General features: G+C 43.5%; 1 protein-coding gene across 16 annotated transcripts in view; it reads right to left on the bottom strand.

Annotated features, from left to right (window-relative positions):
* Positions 1-24,976, bottom strand: part of FGGY (FGGY carbohydrate kinase domain containing) — a 424,400-nt gene that overhangs the window by 393,425 nt on the left and 5,999 nt on the right. For 12 of the 16 annotated variants that reach the window (XR_006780460.2, XR_006780459.2, XR_015726250.1 and 9 more), the window contains one exon: positions 9,296-9,510. Coding sequence is in view for 13 of the 16 variants with exons in the window: in XM_087865938.1 (XP_087722064.1) it covers positions 9,296-9,510 (215 nt within the window). In the remaining 3 variants the exon portion in view is untranslated. Of the gene's footprint in view, positions 1-9,295; positions 9,511-15,451; positions 15,560-18,212; positions 18,358-23,287; positions 23,347-24,976 lie in introns of those variants that run through there. The other 4 variants (XM_087865931.1, XM_087865928.1, XM_087865933.1 and 1 more) reach the window with 4 other exon arrangements.

The following is a 24,976-nucleotide window of genomic DNA, read 5'->3' as shown; positions in this document are numbered from 1 at the left end:
TTCTTAAGCATTTACATTTACCCAAGAAAATAAAAACGTATGGCAACATAAACTCTTGTATGTATTTATAGCAGCATTGTTCAGAATACCCCCAAACTGGAAACAAATCAAATGTCCATCATAGTTTAATCAAATGGTTAATCAGGGTGGTATACCCACACAATGGAATAGCACTCAGCAAGAGAAAGGCACCAACTGTTAAGTGCAACAACATGAATGAACCTTAAAAACATTACGCTAAATGAAAGAAGTCAGACACAAAAGAATGCATGCTGTAGGATTCCATTTATATGAAATTTCTAAAAAGGAGTAACCATAAAGACAGAAAGCAGATAAACAGTTATCTATAACTGGGGCTGGGGAATGACCACAAACAGTCACAAAGGAACTTTTTTAAAAGTAGCAGAAGTATCCTAAAATGTGATTATGGTGATAATTGTACGAATGAGTAAATTCAATAATATCACTGGATGGATTTGATGGTATGTAAATTACACCTCAAACTGTTAAATATTTTTGAGAGGTTCAGCTAAAGATGAAATGGAAAGACATCCATGACATGTTAGTAAGATTAAAAAATATATATAGATCTCCTCCACTGAGGACGAGCTTACATTGAATAAACCCATCCTAAGTTGAAAATAGCAATAAGTCGAAAATGCACTGAATATACCCAACCAATCAAACATCATAGCTTTGCCTAGCCTACCTTAAATGTGCTAAAAACACCTACATTAGCTTCAGTTGGGCACAATCATCTATCACAAAGCCTACTTTACACTAAAGTGCTAAATATCTCACGTAGTTTGCTGAATACTGTACTGGAAGTGAAAAACTGAACATCTGTATGGGTACAGAATGGTGTAAGTGTGTGGGTTCTTTACCCTCACAATTACAGGGCATACTGGGTGCTGCGGCTCGTTACCACTGCCCAGCATTAAGAGAGAGCATCACACTGCATATTGCTAGCCCAGGAAAAAATCAAAACCCAAAATTCGAAGTACAGTTTCCATGGAATACCTATCACTTTCTCACCATCATAAAGTTGAAAAATCATAAGCTAGGGACGAATTTGTATACAACAAATTGTTAACAGCAGCGATTGCCTGTGAGAGCAGAAACTGCAGTTCGAGGATATAGGAGACTTTTTACTTTGTTATATAATTTTTAAAGTTGTAAAATAATAGATTGTTTCTATTTTTTTTTTCATGATAGTGAGATGGAGCCCCACATGGGGCTCCATGCTGAAGGTGGAGCCTGCTTAAGATTCTCTCTCCTTCTGCCCCTCGCCCCATCACTTGTACATGCCAAACTGCATGAACGCTCTCTTTCTCTTAAAAAAAAAATGAGGATAAAACCTTTTAATCCCACAAAAGTCAACTCAAAAGTGCTCATCCCCATTTAAAATACATAATTCTTCTTTTTCCCTGTTTCAGAATCCCAAACTTGTAATTTAGGATTCCAGGGGGGAACATCTGCTAGTGACCCATCTGTGACTGCTGGCAATATCTTTGCCCCACAGCATGAGACGAATGTCCTGCATACCTTTACGACACTGACCGATCTACACCTACATTCATGAAATCTTTCTTACTCACAAAGCAAAGCACACTCTGTCGTGTAAGCACATGTACAAATGATAGGCAAAGGGAATAGTGATTAAGAAGACTGAATAAACTCAAACCTTCTCAAGAATTATGGAGTAGGGGCGCCTGGGTGGCACAGCGGTTAAGCGTCTGCCTTCGGCTCAGGGCGTGATCCCGGCGTTCTGGGATCGAGCCCCACATCAGGCTCCTCCGCTATGAGCCTGCTTCTTCCTCTCCCACTCCCCCTGCTTGTGTTCCCTCTCTCACTGGCTGTCTCTATCTCTGTCGAATAAATAAATAAAATCTTAAAAAAAAAAAAAAAAAAGAATGATGGAGTAACCTCCCAGTAGGTGCAAAGAAAATATTCTCTTCAATCTATTTTATGAACCCCTCTGAAGACCTAGAGTTCCATATTCTACTCATGGCCTTTCACTCACAAAGGCTCAACCTCTCCATCTCTACAATAGAAATTGATCACAAAGAACTAGAAGAATAATTGTGACATGCATTTAAATCTGATTTGGTTAGGTAGCCACACCCCCAGCCTTACATGAAAACGTCTTACGATCATGCTGATCCAGGAGTAGGACCACCCTACTCCCCACCCCAACCCCCATCTAAACCATCCCAGAAAGATGGCTGTCAAGGCCACACTACCCAGAAGGTACCTGGGACTTGACCTGCTAACCTGAGGATTCCTTTTAATGCTCTTATTAATGGAAGAAGAAAGCAGTCCAGTAAACTCACCCCAACGACTTGGCATCAAGGGAATTTCCACAGCTAGAGAGAAAGCACATTGCTCTTCTAAAGAATTTCCAGAGAAGATTTCTGTAACTTCATTTGGTAACCTGGTCCATGTCTAACAACTGTCAACTCGTAGCTATGGGGCAGCAAGCAAATATTTGGGGAAGGGATTGTGAATCGCTTTGTTCTGATGGTGGGAACCAGTTCAATCCTGCATGTGTTTTAAATCAGCAGGCTCTGCCATATTGGGTGGGGAGACAGTATTCCTTTGAAACCATCCAAACTGAGAACTGGAGGGTCAGAGGCATACCTGGCTTTTTCTTTAGCCCTATTTGGAGCAAGGGTCAAAGCCTAAGGCCTCACAGACAGAGTCCAACTTGCAATTGAGTTTTGTGGCTGGTACTGTATTCTTTTCAATCTTGATCTGAATGCCTTTGTCAGCCTTGAGGGTGTGTGGAGTTATGAAATCCCTGGTTCCCTCAGGCTCATCACTCCCTGTTGCCTACACAATTCAATTACTCACACGTTCAATCAGTCAGCAAATATAATCAAACCTCTTCTAGGGTCAGGCTGAGCACTCTTCTGGGTATTTGGGAAAAAAAGAAGATAATATTACAAAAAAAAAACCATCCTTGCTCCTTTGGAGATGACATTTTATTAGGAATAGACAACACCTAATATAAATAAAACACAGAATGTACTAGAAAATGATAAGGGGATGAGGAGTGCCAAAAAAGAGGGAGGTAGTTGCTGAGATGAGATCTGAGGAAACACATAAAGGAACTGACCTTGTGGAAATTTGGTGGGAAAGTGTTGCAGGCGGGAGAACAGCCAGTGCAAAGGCCCTGAGGTGGGAAGAGCAAACAGGCTGATACAGCTTGTATGGGGAGTATGTTACCTGCAAGGCCCCTGGAGACACTCTATTTAACAAAATTTACTCTAGTGACTAGTACAACGCATAAATCCAACCCTGGACCATGACCTACATAGCATCTTAGCTTAGTTGTGGTGTTGTTCCTTGAAGATAAACAGGGAAATGGAGACCTAACACTTCCACTTATGTCAGGGACACCAACATTCTTCTAAGAAGGGAAATTCTGAAACTATCTTCATCTCTTTCCTCTCCACTTTCACCAAGTCCTATTAGATCTTCCTTCCAAAGTCATTCTTGTCACTGTTATTTACTCCTCTGCCAACATTCTTATCCAGCCATTAATTAATTAAGAAATTAATGAGGTGCCTGGGTGGCTCAGTAGGTTAAGCCTCTGACTCTTGATTTTGGCTCAGGTCATGATGTCAGGGTGGTGAGATGAAGCCCCACATCAGGCTCCATGCTCAGCGGGGAGTCTGCTTAAGATTCTCTCCTTCTTCTTCTGCCCCTGACCCTGCTGTGCTCTCTCTCTAATAAATAAATAAATCTTTAAAAAGAAAAAAGACATTATTAAGCACCTGTATGTGCCAGCATGGAGTACACATGCTGAACAAGACAGACGGAGCCCTAGCCTCGCAGAGCTGATGGTTCAAAGGAATCTCAGCCCCCAGAACTTCATTTGGAGAAACTGCCCCCTAACTGGCATCCTTGAATTTCATTTCTGTTCCTTGCAAGCCATCCTGAAGCAGCTGCTGGTCCATCTGAAATTCAGGATGATTCTAGAAGACACCCTACTGGCCTCAGAATCCACTGTCCCAGGTTTGCCCCCTCATGCAATGCAGTCTCCCCTCTTCCTCCAATTGGAAACCATGTGCCCCACCCCGAGCTGGCTCCTTCACATCCCTTCTGTCCGTGCCATTCCTCCAGCTCTGAATGTCGTCTCTTAGAGTTCTCCAGAGTCCCTGTTTGCCGTACACCCTTCCTTAAGCCTTCTCCATTGACTGGAGTAGAGAGGTCCCAATTTCTTTACTCACTCATTCTTTTGACACTTCCTGAGTCTACTAGGTGTTAGGACCTGGGTGAGTAAACTAGTTCCTACTCCCCTGAAACATCAAATCTAGGAGATAAGATAGAGATCAACTCAAAAAAATCAAAGACTTATTATTTATTATTTGATTATAAAATGACTTTATCATTTTATTATTCATCAAAAAATGGATGATTCACAAACCATGTGTATTTCTATGAAGGAAAAGTATAAGGTACTGCGACAACACTAACTTAGTTTGGAGATGATCCTGGGCAAGAAAAGGCTTCTTCCTCGAAGGACTGGACTTTTGAACTAAGATGCAGTGCTGCACTTCCTGCAGTAATGGAAATGTTCTGTATCTGTGCTGCCCCATATGGTAGCCACGAGCCGTGCATGGCTCCCAAGCAACTGAAATGTGGCCAGTGCAACGGAGGAACCAAACTTTAAATTGTTATTTTATTTATTTATTTATTTTAAGATTTTATTTATTTGACAGAGAGAGACACAGCGAGAGAGGGAACACAGGCAGGGGGAGTGGGAGAGGAAGAAGCAGGCTTCCCGCTGAGCTGGGAGCCCAATGCAGAACTCAATCCCAGGACCCTGGGATCATGACCCGAGCCGAAGGCAGATGCTTAAAGACTGAGCCACCCAGGCGCCCCAAATTGTTTTTATTTTAATTAGCTTAAATTAAACAGCCACATGTGCCTAGTGACTACTGTATTAGATGGCGTGAATCCAAGGATGACAAAGAGTTAGATACATTGGCGGAAGGCGGGAAGAGTCTGTAGGAAGGAGAAAGAACATGTGTAAAGGTCCTGAGGCTAGAGGGAGCATTCACTGCATGCTTGAGGACAGAACAGAAAGAGAGCGTGGCCGGAAAGCAGGCAGCTGAGAGAAGCATCATGAGATGAGCCAGGAAATTAGGTGGAACCCAAACCATGAAGGGCCCGAAGACCATGTTAAGGATTCTGAGTTCTATCCAAATAGTAGTGTGATGCTATGGAAGGATGGTGAGCAAAAGAATGACAGGATCCAGTTACATTAAAAAAAAAAAAAAAAATCATTTCAACTCCAAGAAGGAGAAAGGACTGGGAAGGAGTAGTGCATACGTGACATCAGTTAGGTTCCTGCATGAATCCAGACAAGCAACACAGGTATGTGGTGCTGGACATGGAAAGAAGGCAAAGATCTGACCGGAGTTCAGGCTTATTGCCGACTTCCTGGGTGACTTAGAGAAAGTCACTTAACTCTTTGGGTCTCCATTTTTCTTTTCGGTTGTAAAATGGGAACCACCATCCCTGCCCCACCTACCTTGTATGACAACTGAACGGCTGTGAACATGCTTTGTAAACCACACAGGTTCTACGACTGTAAAAGGTTAGCATTGTTGCTCAATCCCACATGGGTTGCTCCTTCTCTCTCCAACCGTTACTCACATAGCTAGTACAACTTAAAACACTACTTCGTTGGCCTCATAGGTGCTGGGTTTTTCCATGCAACTGAACTATTTCAACCTTGGCGGCAGAAAATTTGTTGTATACCTCTTCTGCACACACTCCAGGTTTAGTAAAGATCAGCACATATTAGGTGCTCAGAGAACTATGTGAAAACTAGACGACATTTGACAAATGCCTGTTGGGCTGAATGACACCTCCAGCTTATCTTTGTCCTTTTTCCTAATGGAAGCTGGTACTCATTAGACACGAAATTGCAATGTTTTCACCTTCTTGGGATGATTAAGATTGTGGGTCCAAAAAGAGATAGAAGTCCTTAATATCAGAGACAGCGTATACCTCTAAGACTTCTATGTTCCCATAGCACTTTTTAGATGTGTGAGTGCCAACCCAATAAAGACCCTCCAATTTTAGGAGTAGTAGAACAGAAACTAGGATTTGGAGCCATCTTGCTAGGGGTCCTGCCCTGTCTCTAACACCTGTTAGTTTCAGAGCCTCAATATTCTCATGTGTCAAACAGAAAGAATGGCAGTCTATCTCACACAGTTACTGTGACACTTAAGATGAGGGACGCCAGAATTTTGTTTGTTTGTTTTTAGTTCTAAGTAACTTTAATGCAGCAACCACTGACTGAGCAGCAACACTGTGCCAGGCAATGTGTTAGAGGCTGGGAATATGGGGGTGATTCTCTTCAAGTTCAACTCATGGTTTTGAGGAAACCGAACAAGTCATCAATTACAATGCAATCCGCTAAGGACCAGATCAAATGCTATGTGATGAGGACAAGTGAAGACAGTAGGCTCCAGGGCAGCAGAGAGGGCTTTCCTACCCTCTCTTTCCTCTGAGGTTGACAAGGAAGGGCAGGGGCTGTCAGAGGTCATCAGAGAAGGCTCCCAGGAGCAAGTAATGCTGAAGATTACAAGTACCTGTGCAGGAGTTGGGCAGGTGAAGAAGGTGAGAGAACTTTCCAGATATTGAAAATAACAGACATTTCATCCATTCACATGCTCCACAAACAGGAATTGGGCATATCAGAGGCAAGGAACTCTAGGGAACTACAGATAAACAAGACATGATCCCTGCTCAGGGGGCACACACTTTTCACAGGAGCAGACGGTCAGAGAAAGGCACTGAAAATGCAGTATGGTTAGTACTGCAATAGTTAGTACAGGATATAGTTAGTACAGGTCTCCCTACACAGTGGCAAATTCAAAAAACTTCAGGAAGCTTAATAGGATTTCCAAGCAGAGGGCATGGGGAGCGAAATGAGGCTGGAGAGAGGGGCAAAGGGCAGAGCATGAGGGGGGCGGCAGCAGTCCACCCCTCGCTTGTATTAATCTTGTGACCTTGGACCGGTTACTTAACCCTTCAAAGCTCAATTCTTCCAGCTCCAGAACAGGCAGAATAATAAAAACTCTATCAAGAGGCTGTCACGTGGATAAACGAAGTGATGGATATCAAGTACTCAGCATGAGCGCTGGCACATAAGGAGTGCCTGGGAAAGGTGAGCTGTCATCATCGTCATCATCTTATTGTTCTTATTTGTTGCTGTTGTTCTGACTAACTTGACTAAGAGGAAAACCATCTCAGGCAGGAAGGGAAGTAGTACCACTGCTCTCAGGCTCTCCCAGAAGTCTCTGAAAAATAAGAGACTGGACAGGATAGATTCTCGGTCACCCTTTGCCCTATACCAGCGCTTGTCAAAGCCTTCCATACAAAGAACCCTAACCACACAGGGAGTGAGTGAAGGTTTCCAGAAGGCACCTCCCTAATTGACTTTGACCTTTCAGTGTTTTATCTTAGAAGGTCATTCTCCTCCACAGGCCACCCATTTCTGCTACTGTTAACCATCATCATCACCACAGGGAAACGCAGTGCTTCCTCATTTCCAGGCACTGTTCTGGCTCTGGAAATGCATTCACTCACTTAGGTCTCACAACAACCGTTTGGAGATAAGCTACGATTATCATTCCCATCTTACCTGAGGAAACTCAGGCAAGAAACCTGAAGTCACTTGTTCAAGATGACCAGCTAATCAATGTTGGCAATGGGCTGTCAATCCAGGCAGTCTGGCTCCAGAATCTACGCTCTACAGTGAGCGACCTCCTTGATACAAAAATGCCTCCTTCTCTAAACCTCACACCAGCACTGAGCTGCGGGTAGACGTGGCATGCTTATGCTATGGCTCCTGGTACACGGCCACACAGCCATACTCCACGTGAGCAGACAGCCTAAGACCCAGCAGCTTCATCCCAATAGCCTCAATGAGACAGCCTCACTCAGAACAAATGCCCATGGCACTCATGGGGCTCACACAGATGACGAGTTGACCGCCACCAGGAGATGATTAAAAATCTACCATTAAACCAAGCTGTACTTAGAGCAGACCTTTTTTGAAGTAGCTTTTCATCAGGGGATTATATTTTCTTCTTGACAATTTCCTTAATGGCAAGAAAGGCTATATGTTAGAAGAACAAAGGAGACCCAAGGGCAAAGAGTAGAAGATTCTCACCAAGGCAGAGGCTGAGAGCAGGGAGGGAGGAGGAAAATTAAACAGGCAGAAGAGATGTGCCCCCACTTTTCTTCCTACAGACTGCTCCAGCGCTGCCCACCCCCACCTGCTCTGTCTCCTTCTCTAGGGGTACTAACAGCAGTCCAGAGCTCATTAAAGTTTAAACAGACTGATCAATACAGACAGAATGGTGAATTGTCCATCTGCAAATTACCAAGCCCTTCATGAATATTTAAGGAACAAAACTAGGAACAGAGAGAAAAGAGAAACCAGGACTTTATTTTTCCCTCTGAAAGGAAAAAAACACAAAAGTATCTCTGTCTCTCCCGATCACCAGGTTCTAAAACCAACCAGTCATGAGAGATAAGTGAGCATCTCTTCCTTCCCCAAGCCAGCAGGTGGACTGCAATCCAAGGCCCCTCCACATCAACATCTGTCTGGCACAACTCAATGTCCTTGCTTCCTCAAAACACACCACGTGCGCCTGCCACTCACGCCTTGGCACATGCTGTTGCCTCTGAACAAAATGAGGTTCCTCCCACTTGTCCACCTGGAAAGGAGGACAGTCCAGCGACTCACGGTGTAGCGCTGGAGTCACTGCCACGTCTGCTGCTTACTAACTGCATGAACTTGGGTAAGTCACCTAACCTTTCTGTACCTGTTTCCTCCTCGATACAACAGGGGTTGTAATAGGACTACCTTCCCAGGGTCGTTGCGAGGATTCACATACACGATGCGTGCTAACACCGTTTACATAACATTGGGCACGCACGAAGGCACAGGTGTTAGCTATGATTATCAGTGACCACTTCCACATTCGGTCACACGTGACCAGAATCCTGGGTCCTGTCCACCTGAGCCCCTCTGAGTTACCCTTTCCTCAGCTCCAGACATAGCCCCTGACCCCCCAGCACCTACCGAGTCATAGTTTAGCCATCTACTGGTCTCTGCCACTAGACTATGAACTCCCGAAAGGCAAGGCCTATATCTAAAGCATCCCAACCTTGTCCCTGGTACCAGATGTACAAAACAGACATGCTCAGCAGGTGGGAGCAGGGGAGCATACACAAGGATAGAACGCCACAGCTGTGGCCATACCTTTGTGACAACACAGCAGGCGGCCCAGATGTCCTCAGAGGACTGCTCATGGTGGTTGAACTGAGGCTCCCATCGGTTAATCGGCTGGTCTGCAAAAGCCAAAATGATGCCCCTCTGGTCCACCAGAGCTGCACGCACACTCCCTGTTCCAACGTCCACACCCACGTAGTAGCTCCCTGGTTCCTGATCTCCGCCAGGCATTGTGGTCCCTGCACCTGCAGTGATCAAGGACAAAAGCCACATGAAGACCAAGTGGGTCTGCAAAATCAGGCACAAAACATCTTGCAAGTGGAAATAAAAGGGGCGCAGCCGACCAACTGGTGGCCATTTACTTATTCCGCCCAACAAAAACGCTGAGTGCTAACAGTATGCTAATGGGCACACTGAGCTAGGTGCTGGGTAAACAAGACAGGCAAGGCCTCAGACGTGAGTTTGCCTTCTCGGAAGGAAATCAGATGTTCAGCAGTTGCGAGCCGCGTAATAATTGAAGCAAAGTCATGATATTGGGTGAAAAATGCTATACAGGTAAACATGGGGCTGTGGAATTCAAACAATCTAGAGGTAACAGACACGCATGTATTCTCATTGAATTTGAATCAGGAGGAGGACAACGGCCACAGCACTAAAAAGGAACCTCATCTACCCTGTCAACCGTTCATTCCAAAAATGATCTACTAAGTACCTATTATATGCCAAACATGGTGAAACATGCACCCCCGCCACTCCTCACTGGGACTTTGGAAGGAGAGGATACTTAAATCTCTAGTTTACAGGTAATCAGGGGGAGACTCCCAGAGATACACGACTTTTCTCTTAAAGCTAGGTCCACACACGTAAGAAGAGTAAATGTACGGGAGCGCAGTGATGTGCGTCGTACTGATGGGGAAACAGGTCTCGGGGAAGTGAAGAGAGGTGGCGGCGTCACTCACAAGCAGCCTGGACCCACGGTGGCTCCTCTGCGCCTGCCAAGTCCCAGGCCTTTCCCATTCGTTCCTAACAGCTTGAGGGGTCGTTTTGGAGAAGGGGCCAATATACTGCAGCCGAGTCATGAAGTGACTGGGAATGCAGAAGGAGCCTCTCGGGAGACAGGATCAGGAATGTGTTAGACAATCTGTTTTCTTTACGGACCCCTTGTGAGTTACAAGGAAATCGGACCAGAGAACACTCAGGAATTCCTTGGCCTTCACTGCCGCTCTAAGTCCCTCTGGTCAGATTAGCCCACACGACACAGAAATCTCACGGAGGTTTTCATATCCCAGATCAGCCTTTCACCGAGTAAGAACAAGCCCCCGAGACAAGCACACAGGCGAACAGGCTACAACTCCTCAGGTGAGCACCCGGAGTCTCATTTCCACCGAGAAAGCGGTCTGAGCCCTTCCATTTCAAAAAGGTAATGTTTCCTTGGCAAAGTCACACTTGGGGATTCTAAAACGAAGCCAGCCCGCAGATGTTCAGTTACTGCTTCCTGGATATGTATCCCAGTCAAAAACAGCTTCATTAAAAGTGATTGCTTCTGACTTAATCACAATGATTCCCCAACGGCGTTTGCCCCCTTTGGCTTGCAGGCTCCCTGGCAGGTGGAGAGGAAAACAGGGAGGCCCCAGTGAGCACGTGCGCTACCTGCAGCTGGGTTTCCGAGAACAATGCTCGGACTCCAGCCTCGGCACTTTCCTATCATCCTGCCTCCCTTGCTCACAAGGCTTCCGGAGCTACACGGGACCCATGGCACCAGCTGTCAAGCTATGCATTCCTTCGTTTTCTTCAAGCCATGACTCACAGAAAATGTAAATACAACAAGTCAAAGTAGAGCTGCTCCCTGTGGAACAAGGATGGCCCAGCCCCGCCCTCCCCGCCTCCCCAGAGTGGTCCCTCTGCTGGGTCCTTTCTCAGGACTCAGGATGGCTGCCATATAGCCTGATACCCACGCGTGGCATTCCAGGCCCACCAAGAGCTCCCCTCTGTTTGCGGTCGGCCTCATCGTGGAACACAATCCTGACGGTTCTTACAGGAAACTCCAGACGTCCCGGGGCTCCTCGCAGGTTCTCTGGTGCCTTTGCCCCACTGCTTTGTACTTGCCCTTCCCTTCCTAACCCCTTCCTCTCTTGTGTGCCTGGTGACCTCGGACTTAATATTTTCAGTTCCAACTCAACCATCTCCCCTTCAGGAAAGACTTCTTTGCCTTTCTCTGTCCCTTGGTGCCATGAGAGTACCGCGTCCCTACTTTCTTTTAAATTCTAACCATTATGAAATATGATTTTTTTTTTTTGGTTCCAGGTCTGTCTCCTTTACTGGCCTGAACCTGAAAAATAAAAGGACCTTAGTGATTTCTGTATCCCTAGTTCCTAACAGTGTCTGGGATAGAATCTATTTTCAATAAATGTGTACTGAATGAACTAGCTCGGTGAAATCAATAGAAAACAAGGATGAAAAGGCTCATGCTTTAACAGTCTGAATTCCTAATTTTGTACTTATAGGCACTAGTGTTTTGCTTTGATTCTAATCTCTGTATGCTTCATTCATCCAATTAACAAATATTTATTAGATGCCTACGACCACATTTTCTTAATTCTAGGACACTCATTTTTTTCACATTTTGCTTCTCTGAAATCATTGAATCCCACAATCAATGGCATCTTACAATTAATTGGTAACACTGTCTTACTTTCCTAGTGGTATATGAAATAATAATGCATCTTGCAACTCCATGATTGATATTCAAAGAAATGCAGATTGCGCCAGGCACTAGGCACCCTGCTAAGAGCTGCGGATACCTTTTTTTTTTCATTATAAATCTTTTTTTATTACTATTTTTTATAATAATTTTTTATTATGTTTTGTTGCAGATACCTTAAGGGACAAAACAGGACAGTGCACTAGCTCAGAGCTTCCTCGACATTCTCTACCTGCAAACAGGAAGAAGACTGACCAAGCCAGCCGCTGCACCTCTCACACTCACATCCTCTTCACTTGGAACTCCCTCTGCTAGCATCTCACCGTCTCGGGCCTGGAGGCCCAGCGGTGCCGCTCCTAACACTGATCCTAGCATGCCAACAACCCTCTGTCCTTGGCTAGAACTCTCCAAGACTATTCTAAGAGAAACAAGGAAAATAAATAGGAAATGAAGAATCTATACAAACGTTCTGGCTTACCCAAACCGACCAGCCACCACCCAGGCTTCTCCCTGCTCCAGCTAGCCCGTGACAAGACAGATTCCCCAGGGGGCTGGCCCAGCTCCTCAAGCCTGGGTTTCTCACTTCTGACTCTGTCTTCCTCGGCAGGGAGCACAACATCTTATCACCCACCACCCAGACATCCGATTTATTTTCAGTAAAATCCAGAGGCAGATTTCTACTCTACAGCTGACCCAGCGCTTACCTCAGTTCTGAGTTTTGGACCCATGTCTTCGCTAAACAGGAAAGAGCCCACCCTTCAGGAGAGCCCCTAGCCCATATGAAGAGTGGAGCTTTACTACTAAACGATTAACTCCATTGTTGCTGGGATCACAGCTAGCCCCTGTGCCAACCCAGTGCCTGGCACATAGCAGGAGCTCAGTGAGTCTTTGCGACTCCGTGCATACCTTTAAAACCTATCCTTAGGGAATACTAAAAGGTACTATGTATCTCCAATGATCTGGTCAACAGCTTGCTTATATTGTCACAACACTTTTAATCTTGACCTCAACTCCTGAAGATAATTCATGAAAATACCATCCCCATTCCCTGATGAGGAAAATTGAGTCCCAGACAGGTAAAGCAGCTTGCTCCAGTAGGTCATGTAATAGTAAGGAATAGAGCTGACAGCCATCCCCTTCCCTGCGGCTCCAAAGTCCCCAACCATTCTCAGGATGCCATACTGCCTGATTCTCCTCCATTTATTAAACGCCAATTTGCCAAGGACCCTGCCTCCTTTGTCTAGATTGGCTACCTCGCGACTCAAGCCGCCCACCGCTGGAGCCTGACCCTTCCCCAATGCCAGGAAGCCTCTCTCTGACAAACCACCCGTTTCTAGACCACATTACCAGGGCATCGGTCAGGGATGGTCAAACTCATGGGGACCAGGGCACCATACCTCCCAGCATTGTTCACAAACACCTCCCAGTTCATGTTTTTCTAAGAAATAGATCCTAATTAAATATTTCAGGTTCACCATGTTTCCCATTACTATAGTTTTAAGTGATCTCTTTGTGATTGTTTCCACACCTGGACCCTGAAAGCAGGGAAGCAAGTAAGTTCAAGCCCTTGGGCGGCCTCCCTGAAACTCGACCCTGAGAGTTTTAAAAACCCTGCCAGAGAATTTTCTGCAACTCAGATCCCTTGTCTTCCCCTCTGTGCCCTTTGTTCCTCAGTCAAAAGGACTCTGCTGTGTCCTGGACTCCAATCTGTATCCAGTTCCCCTTCTCCTCAACAAATAAAATAACTGCAAAATGGAAAACATTCCATTTTCTAATTTGCTAAGAAAAAAATAATAATAAGGAGTAGGATCCGTCTGTGTGTCTGGTACTTGCACAGATGCCTTAATCTCTTCCAAATGAAACTCAACCAAGTTGGTAAACCTATCACCATTTTATACTTCAGGGGGATGGGGAAATTCACCCAAGGCACACAAACAGTAAATGGCAGCACCAAGCTCTGAACACCAGCCTCTACGGCAAAGTGTAGGGCTCCCTCCAAAACACCGACTGAAAACTGAAAACAGAATTCTTTAACTCCTTCAATAACAATTATCCACAACAAATGTAGCAACAACTAGCAATTATTAAGCTCTGCTCTACAAATCACCCACATGATTTTGTGATTCCATCCGCTCCTTGCAACAACCCTGTGAGGTAGGCAGTTATGAGCCCATTTTCCAGTTAAGGAGACTGAGGTTCTCGGAAATAAAGCTGTTTAAGGTCACGCAGCACAAAACCAGAGGAGCTGGGATTCGAGGCTAAGTTGGAATGGCCGCAAAGCCCAATTTGTGAATGGTGAGGGTCAGAACTTTGGTTCTATCTCATTCTTTTTAAACAAAGATGAATACTCTAAAAAGAGAAATTACTATTAGGGCTACGGGGACGGTGACAGGCCTACGGAAATCCATGTCCATCAGGACATGGACTATGGGGACCATGGGAAAGAAAACAATAGAGAAAAATTCAAGCTGTGCGGGACAGGAGTCCTGGGCCACCTAACTTCTCAGTCTGCAAGATCCTTCAAAGGGCAGAAACAGCCTCGCATCCAAGTCCCCAGCATGGATGGTGATGTAGGAAGGATGTTAGGGTTTGAGGCCAATGGCCAAGGAAGAATTCTTGAGAGGTCTTTGGTGCAAAAAGGTGGTTTTATCAAAGCACCACGGGAGTGGCCCATTATATACTTTCAAGTTGGGAGGGGGTTAGGAACAGCGTAAGCCTCCCGGTATTTTGGAAACAAGGTTTCCAGGGTCTGGAGGGGGCTAGCTATTGTTGGGAAGGTCATTTATTACTGTTTAGTAAACCCTCAGTCATGAGACCCTTCAGATGTATATCGGTGGGTCATATGCTTGGGGGATGATTGCCAACATGTATCTTGGGGGGGTAGAGATAAAGGAAGTTTCCAAAAGAATTTTTATGTGTTAAAGTAGACTTACAGGATCCTAGGGGCTGGGCTAAGATTGCCTTTTGCCCTTAGCAAAGTATTAACATAGAGGCAGCGAGTCCCTAAAGGAAGGTCACTCTGCCTATTTCAAGGACTAGTCAATAGGCTGTAGACAGTAAGGAAATGTAATATTTTTTCTTCTGCCTTTGTTTCCCACGTCAGACGGGACTCATTTTTAGCCCCTATTCATGATCAAAATACTGTTCCTTATGATAAATATTTATACGGTTCATTAAATAATAGCTTGTATAAATATTATTAGTAACGTGCCACAGGAAACCACAGACTTCATGGCTGATTCTTCAACAAACGTGTAAGTTGGTCAAATGCAGCGTGAAAAAGGAAGACAGACATGGACTTGGGAGGCTGTTCTTTGCAAAAGTAATATAGCAATTCTAAGAAGGGGGTCAACACTACGACTGTGCTGAAAACCCACCAAGTGGGGGTTGTTCTCATATTTTTCCTTCCTCCTTTTTCCCTACATAACTTAATAGCAATAATATTGTTTCCTAAGACTACAATCCTCCAGAGTGGGTGAGCTTACCTTCAGTCCTATTTCTTAAAAAGCCACTCCTCCAGGACCAATTAGGTGACGGTGTGCACAGAAAACGTGTCCCAGGGATCTGAGAGGGAACTCAATATCCTCTTTCAACTTTGATCTTTGGACTTTGCTGGGAGCTCGGGTACAAGAGTCCCACACTATTTAGTTAGTTAGTCATATTGCAAGCAGACAGTTGGTAAGCTTGGAAAGAAAAAGATAAGCAATGAGTATATGCCTGACCACTTCAGCCTTCTAACAGAAAGAACCAAACAGCACTTTAAACAAATCACACGCGCTGTAAGATGGCAAGAACGCGTGGGATGGGAAGTAAAAAGCTAATCTGGCAATTGTAACCGGTTATCTACTGGTTTTACCAACAATACACAGGGGAGAAAACAACACAGGTTGCTCGCGGTAATTTTTTTCCCTACTGTGAAAGGCTGTCTCCTACAGTTCCAATGTCATGGTGTTTTTTGATTAACTGAGATTATATAATTGAAGTGATTAGCATTAACACCTGATGTTTGGTACATGCTCCATAAACAGCAGCAATTATTAGGGCCATTATTATGTCCCTTCCAACACCAAATCACCTCTGGACACCTGCAATATACACAGGCTAGACCTGGGTGTTCTCACTGTATCTAACATCTTAAATTCCAGCAAACAAAGCAAATATTAAGTGCTTTCTCTGTGCTGGGACAGCAGGAATAGGAAGCTGAAAAACATAGGATCTCTGACATTAGAGTTGACAATTTAAACTAAGAATCTGATTTTTGAAAATCAAATGGTGACAACTCAAATTATTCCTAGTTTTTGTACTTCGAGCTAAACCGAATGCACCTCGGGAACTACGTATGGCAATAAGGCGGCTTCATGCTGCCAGCAGAATCCTAGCCACACTCTGAGGGCCAAGCATCCTATTCCAACACCACTTTTCTCCACAGAATTCAGAGATAATGGCTGGAAAAGGAAGCACCAGTTGACTGTTTTCATCCCTGTTCCAACCACTAGACCAGAAACTCAGTATTTTTCAGGATGCTGAGGATCTTGACTATAAGCCCATTTTCAAATATAAGCACGAGGTGATTCAAGGAGGCGTAGAGTATTAATAATAGAAAGGCTGGCTGTTCTTTTAATTCAAAGTTGGATTCCAAAAGGCAGAAAAGTCAGAACTCACCAAACCCCTACGCCTGCCTCACAATGTGGCAGCCACAGAATCAAAACGAAGCCAGTTCTGGATGTTAGCCGAAACCACCACCCTCCACAAGCCGCGCAGGCAAGACACAACAGCTGACACAAATACAAAATCCAACCATGTTGAGGACAAATGCACAGTATAGGTCTTAAAGAAATCATGGATGGAAAATCTGACTCATGAGAAGACATCCCCAAACCCCAACAACAAACAGTGCCTTAAGAGCAGATGAAAATTTGTATCTCCACATCCTCTTCTGGAAAACACTGCTGGCTCCCTCTTCTTTTCAATCCTTGTGATCTGATAAAGCAACTCCTTACTTGTTATAATGCCTCCCAAGCTCCTTATAATGCCCTACCACGCTATTCTGTTTGCAGAGAAAGGGAGAAGGGATGCCACATTTCTAACACCCATCGACGCATGTGCCATTTCTCCCATTTACAGATGGGGACACTCAAATTCTGTGAGCGTCAAATCTCCAGTTGATGGTCACAAAGCCAGGAGAGGAAGGAGGCTGTATTCAAATCCAGCTTTGTCTAAGCCAGAGCAGGGCTCTTGCTACTGTCCCTGAAATGACTTGGTTTTCCGTATCAACCAAGTTGCCTTTATCCTGGGCAAACTCAGAATGCCCTTCAAAGTCTGTTTATCCTGTGAAACCTTCTTGGACACTCAATCATTAGAAATGGCTTCTCCCTGCTCTGATTCATAAAGACTACTTAATGTCACTGTACATGCTACTGTAAGAAACATTAGATGTGAACTGAGAATGTTTTGCCTGCTACTTCCTTGTACCTGCTGATAGGCACAGTGTAGCTTAATATAGTAACAGGGGAAGTACTGGGTTGTGGGGGAGGGGAAGATTTTTAATGTATAAAATAGTCAAATACCTTTTCAAATAAAAAGTCTCTAAGGACTCTGCCCCTGGAGAGTTCCAGAAGCAGTATCAGCAAGCCTCTCTTCTATGTGAAGCACCCCACTCCTCCCCCAGGACAATCTCCCTCCTTGACCAGGCACGTATATGGAGGGGAGAAGGAAGAGAGACTCCTCAGACAAGGGGTCTTGTCAGAGTCAGTCTATCTTCTACAAATCCAATTTACACTGAGTTCACTAAAAGCCAGAGTGTAAATCCGATAGTCTCACACTCCCATGCCAGGACCCAGAAAGCAGAAAAATGGCAAAAAAGGAAGAAAGACAGTGAGGACTGGCATCCTGATTCTAAACGCAAAGTTATAATATTTTAACCCCAATATGCCAATTACCAAGTTAAGCCTGTTAAAGGGGAAAACTGTACACACACTTAGTGATTATTACATGGACTCTTCTTTTTGGAACATGAATTCCTGACCTCCGAGTTCTGAATAATTTAAATATATGTGTAGTTTCTCTCTGTCACTTTCTTCTCCAAGAGGCTGCTGTTGATTTGCTGACATAATTAACTATGAAATGATTTTCTACAGAACTAACCAGACCTTCAAAGCAAGGCCGTTATCATTAGCATATTGGCCAGAATCCATGGCTTTTCCGAGAAAAATCACTCAAATTAAAACAACAGAAGAACCCACCAACCTCAGTGACTGCTGTCAGATGTCAGCAAACTCAGGAAAGGCTCGGGGCAGAATTAGCTAGAGCAACAAAATCCCTTACCCCCCCAGTCTTCCAAAACTCCTTCCTCAGAGACCAGGCTCAGCCAGAAGGCGGCTGAGGTCTTTGGCCTCTTCTTGTGTTTACCTGTTTATGAAGCATGACCACGTGGATTTAAGGTCCAAGGTGAAAGGCATAAAGAACAAGTTATTTGAAGATTAAACTTTACACTCGGGGAATTGGACAGGGCCTTTCACAAACAGGTCCTGTCGAAATTACCAAGAGCTACAGGACAAGCTCAAATTGCTGACTACAGCAATGCTGCTTCTGCCCAAAATAAGCCCAAGGACCTCAAAGCTCTGGCTCCTGCCTGCCTCCCTAACCTCACCCCCCTACCTCCCTACCCCGCCCCATCTCAACCCCCTATACTCCAACACTAGCTGCTGTTAGCAGTCCCTCAAACGAAGATTTGAAATGAAGACTTGGCACCTTTGTTCATACTGTTCCCTCTTCCTGTAATGCAAAGAATACAAACTTGCAGTTCACAGAAAAAGAAATACAATGAATACCATGAACCTTTAGCCTCACAAATAATGGAGGAAATGCAATATAAAACAATATAATTTTACATGTAACAAGTCAGCAAAAACTGAAAATATTGATAATACCCAGTTTTGGCAAGAGTGTGGGGAAATAGGCAGCTTCAAACACTTTTAGTGATAGAGTAATGGGCTTCAGCCTTATCTAGAAAAATCTGGCACTATCTGTCCATTTTTAAAAATCGACCCTTTTACCCAACAGTTTAACTTCTAAGAATTTATGGATTGGCAGAAGATACAGAGAAAAAATGTACACAACAAGTTTTTGTCAAGGCAAGAGCACATTCATAAAAAATCTGGAAACAAATTAACTATTTATTAATAGGGGACTTGCTAAAACTTATACATAAGCAGCTATTAAAACCAATGAGAGGAGCTAAAGAAAAACGCTAATGATATGTTATTAAATAAAAGAGCAAGTTCTTCGAGACGCCAATATGACCCCATTTGTACTACTTTTTTTTTTTTTTTCAAGAAGACTATCAATGGTTCTCAAACTGTGGTCTCCAGCAGAACAAGGTCAGCATCACCAGGGAACGTGTTAGAAATGCAAATTCTCAGGCTCCAGCCCAGATCTACTGACTCCAAGACTCTGGGAGTGCAGCTCCAAAGCCAGGGCCACAGAAGCCCTCCAGGCGGTCCTGACCCATGCTACAGCTGGAGAGCCAATGCAGTGTATAAGGACTGAGCAGACGAGATTCGGAAGAACACACAAGGGAAAAAGAAAGGTCATGGAAACTTGGAGGGCAATCTCTAAATGCCCTTCTCCGCAGCTATAATTTTCACAATGAGCAGCTATTACTGTAATAAGAAGAAGAAAGATCTTCCTAATACTGAGTGGAGCTCTGTTTTGTAGGGCTCCCACCCTCCTCCCCTCATTCTCGTCCCACGTATCACCCAAACCACCTAATCCCTTTTAGGTGAGCTATGGCTTCAAATGCTTTGAGATGATTCCTGTGACCTCCTATTGGTCTTCTTTCCTCCATGCTATAGATTTTCGGTTCCTATAACCATTCCCCCATGCCCTGGCTTTTTCTAAAATAAAAGAGATGAGGCACACTTGAACATTTCACGAGAATGATCTTCAGATGCTCATGTTTCCATCTGACATTGTGTGGAGCTGAGGTAAGCAGGCTAAGAGCACACAGTAGACATGCAGGTCTCTACCTGCCTGGAGAACCCCCCGGATGCAGCATATACTGGGACAAGGCCCATTCAGCCCAATATCCAATCTCTGACACTAATATCAGAAGAATCTCTGACACTAATATCAGAAGAATTTGTTCAGGAGAAAAGGGAAAGCGAGCTCGAATATCTTCACAAACTGTCTACGATGGAGGGTTCTGAGGGGACCCTTGTCAAGTACCCTCATCTTCTCATCCTAGGTCCCTAAAATTGGTGTGACCTGTGTTTATCAGTATGTATCTTCACATGAATCCATATGTTTCCTGAACGTATTTTGAGCCAAGCCTCATCTTGGATCAATAAATTTCTCAGGAGCACTTACTCTGTGCCAGGCATGGTACCAGTGACTTAGGACATGGGCCTGCTAACCTCCCAACAACCCTAGAAGGGTCCACACTTAGAAATAGGGTAACTAAGGTTCTGTGCACTTGGGTTACTTGGCCACCATCACAGAGTCAGTAAAAACCAAAGAGGAACTTCAACCCTATGCCCCTTGCTTCAGGCCACGTGATATTTCTAAACATTCTAACAGTAGCCTCATTCGAACATCAAAGTTGGCCAGGAATTCTACAATCCCAGAATTTGGTGAACTACACTGAGATTCGTCTGTTGAAATCACTCTTAATTTCATAGAGCGTCTTCCTCTCAGCCTTCGTCCCCCACAACCCACCAGTAACTGAGTCCTTTTTCAATCTCTCCATCCCGTGGCCAGTGGAGCAGAATGCAAGCTACTCAGCTGTCAGCCTGGTCTGCAACCAGAGGCCCAAATCCAGATGGCCAAGGGACTGGTAATACATTGAGCCTGAATGATTTCTACCTCATTTCCCTAGTCTCCCTAAACCCACCCCACACATACATCACTGTATATGTACCCACTGTTTGAACTCTGCTTCCTGCATGTTGATAAGGGCCTCCTCAATAAGTTAAGATGATGAAGGGGGCAGGAGGGGGTGTTATAGGAGTCTCCTGGGAAAAGTATGCCTAGTTTGGGAAGGAAATCTCATCATTTCTCCCTCACATGTCAAACCTACTTCCTCCAGACATACTATTCCTTCTCTCCTCTCTCTCAGTGAGTGGCACCACCAACCACCGTGCTACTGAGCCAGGCATCCAGAGCTTATCATGACTCCTGTGCAGGTTATTCTCAGCTTCCCCCACTCCTACCCTATATACTCAAAGCCTTTTCTGACTACCCTGAGTTCTGGGAACTAGAGTTTGGATCTCCAGGTGCTCCAACCCTCTGTTCTCTAGCTGGGTTTGGCCAATGGAGAGCACTAGCAGAAGCCTCCAAGGAGGAAGGAGATCAGGTCAGGACTCCCTTTGTTGAGAGATGAACTGAACCCCCTGCATCTCTTGAACTAAGGTCATGAATCCTCTCGAGGCAGCTTTCTGCACATAGTTTCTCCTTTGGGGTTCTGGTAACCATTCCTCACCTTGGCCCTTTAAATAGAAGGACAGAACAATCCTATTGTTATTAGCCCCAGAGATAATTCAGGCCACCTTCATCTCTCTAAATAGTTCCGTCACTGAAAATTATCCTAATTGGAGGGTGTCTTCTGTTTCCTTTTGATCTACTTCCTGCACTGTGCCCTGTCAGGCCTCAAGAAGTAAAAGTGGTCCCATTATTGCTGGTGTCCAGATACTTCAAAATCCCTTCCGCACATCCTCAAATAGTCCCTTCTTTAAATTTTCTTCAGAAATTCCAGTTGAAGACCTCCACTGCTAGCCAAGATGGAGTAACAGGAACCATATTTACCCTCCCACCAAAAACAACTTAAAGCAAACAAACAAAATATAGGAAACAGGAGTTCTCAGGACACTGGACATTAGGCAACAAAATACAGCGATCCCACAAGCTGGGGGAAAATGAAGTGTCCTGAATTGGCTCAAGCTTAATGTGTGGGACCATGGCACAGGAAACGGAAATCCAGGCCAAGCCCTGCAGTCTCCCTGAGTTGAGGAGACGGAGTCAGGAATTTGCAGAAAACAGGAGGTTAGATTTCTTGGGCACAGAGTACAAGAAAGGAGAGAGTTGCATAGAGGGAGAATTCCAGTGAACTGCAAAGGGAGCTCCTCAAGTATTCAGTGGAGTACCAACCACTGTATGCATGTGAGGAAGCCATCTGAGCCAGAAGCTTCCAGAATGCACTGTCAGAGGACTTTGCACAGCACCATGAATAGTGCCTATTCACACCAGCCAGAGTGGGAAACCTTGTCACTGATAGGGCACTGAGTACTGTACTCAGAAGGGTTTTACCTCAGCAGTGAAGAATTAGCCCTGGTCCCACATAACAAAGCTTAAAGCAAGACTCAAAAGAATCCAGTGGTTTCCTAATCCCTCACACATGCCCCCAGAACAAAGTTCAAGTGTATTTATAAAATTACAAAAATATCTAGCACCAAACAAGATAAAATACACAATGTCTGCTAGTCAATCAAAATTTACCAGGCTCACCAAGTTGCAGGAAAAGACTACCCAAAATGAGAAAAATCAATGGGCACTACCTAGAATTGACACATTTGACAGAATTAGTAAACACAAATATTAAAACAACTATGATACCTGTATTTCATATGTTCAGAAAGCTAGAGAAGAGACTGAACTTGAAAGTTCAGACATGGAAGATAAAAAAGATTCAGGGTGAAATGCTAAAAATGACAACTAAGATGTCTGCGATGAAAAACTGTATAGGATCGGAAAATACAGAAGAAAGGATTAGTGACCTTCAAAGCACAGTAACAGACACTATCCACTAACAAAGAGAGAAAAAAAGATTTTTAAAAAATAAACAGAGCATCAGTGAGCTGGGGGAAAACTTCAGGTGGCATAATATATGTGAAATGGGAATCCCTGAAGGAAAGAACAAAGAAAGGGTCAGGAGCAATATCTGAAAATCTAATGGGCACAGATCTTCCAAATTTGATGAAAACTATAAACCCACAGATTCAAGAATATCAATGAACCCAAGCACAAGAAATATGAAGAAAGCTAACCCAAGAAACATCAGATTCAAGCGGTTCAAAACCAATGATAAAATCTTAGAAGTTGCTTAGGAGGAGGGGAGGCGACAATATGCACAAAAGAAAGAAAAATAGGAGAAGGATTCCATCAGAAATAATAATGCAAACTATGACACTGTAGAGTAAGATCTTCGAAATACTGAAAGAAAAAACTTCATATCTAAAATTCTGTACTTTGTGAAAAAAAAAACTTTCAAAACTGAAGTTTTAATAAAGACGAATTCAGACAAAGAAAAGATGAAAAAAATGCATTACCAGCAGAACTGCACCACAAGGAACGGAGGGGGAAAATGACAGCACATGGAAATCTGGATCTATAAAATGGAATGAAGAGCACAAGGGTAACCATGTGGGTACATACAAAGACTTTTTAAAAATTACTTGAATGTCTTAAAAAGATAACTGACTGCTTAAAACTAAAATAATAACCACATATCATGGGGCTTCAACCTATGTAAAAGTAAAACGTACAACATAAAACAACAGTAGCACAAAGGCTGGGAGGCAAGAATTATAAACATACTGTTATAAGGTTCCTATATTATATGTTAAGTGGTATAATCCCACTTGAAAGTTGACTCTGATAAATTAAAGATGTATACTATAAACCCTAAAGCAACCATTAAAATAATACCAAAAGAAAAAGTTGGGGCGCCTGGGTAGCACAGTGGTTAAGCGTCTGCCTTCGGCTCAGGGCATGATCCCAGCGTTCTGGGATCGAGCCCCACATCAGGCTCCTCCACTAAGAGCCTGCTTCTTCCTCTCCCACTCCCCCTGCTTGTGTTCCTTCTCTTGCTGGCTGTCTCTCTCTGTCAAATAAATAAATAAAATCTAAAAAAAAAAAAAAAAAAAAAAAGAAAAGAAAAAGTTATGCCTAATAAGCCAATAAAGGAAGAAAAAAATGAAATTATAAAAAAACTAATCCAAAAGAAGGCAGAAAAAGAGAATAAAAAGAACAAAGAACAGATGGAACAAAGAGAAAAGAAAAAAAGCTAGATGGTATATTTAAAACAAACCATATGATAATTACATTAAATACAGTCTAAATACCCCTAATTAAAATGCAGAGATTATCAGGCCTTACTTAGTTAGCCAGTCTAACTACATGCTGCCTACAAGAAACCCACTTTAAACATAAGAAACACATAGGTTAAAAGTAAAAAGAAGAAAAAGATATGCCATTAAAAAGCATTCAAAAGAAAGCTAAATCATTACCATACTAAGTAGATTTTAGGGCAAAAATATTACCAGAAATAATGACTAAGTAGATTTCAGAGCAAAGAATATTATCAGAAATAAAGAAATAATAAAGGGGATGATTCACCAAGACAACCTAACAATCCTAAATATTAACACACCTAATAACAGTGCATCAGAATACATAAAGCAAAATCTGATAGAAGTGCAAAGAGAAATGCATATATCCACAATTATCTTCAGAGATTCTAATACCATTCTCTCAATAACAAATATAGTAAGTAAACACAAAAATCAGCAACGATGTAATATACCATAGTCAATGAAGTTGACATAATTGATATGGAAAAAGCACTCTACCAACAAGAGCAGAACACACATTCTTTTCAAGTACACATCAAACATTTACCAAGACAGACCACATTCTGGGCCATAAAACAAGTCTCAAGAAGATAAAAGGATTCAAATCATACCAAAGTAACTTCTGTGACCACAACAGAATTAAATTATAAATCAATAATAAAAAGATGAGTGTAAAGTCCTCAAATATTTGGAAACTGAATAACACACCTCTACCTAACACATGGATCAAAGAAGACATTTAAAAAAAAAATAGAAAATATTTTAACTGAATGAAAATAAACATATAGCAAAAGTTACAGGATGTACTTGAAGCAGTAAATTTATAGCATCAAATGCCTATTAGAAAAGTCATCTCAAATAAATAATCTTAACTATTCACCTTAA

Source organism: Ursus americanus, chromosome 12, assembly GCF_024610735.1.
Source record: "Ursus americanus isolate L20-20 chromosome 12, mUrsAme1.1.p, whole genome shotgun sequence".
Lineage (NCBI taxonomy): Eukaryota > Metazoa > Chordata > Mammalia > Carnivora > Ursidae > Ursus > Ursus americanus.
This window is presented reverse-complemented; position numbering and strand designations above follow the sequence as displayed.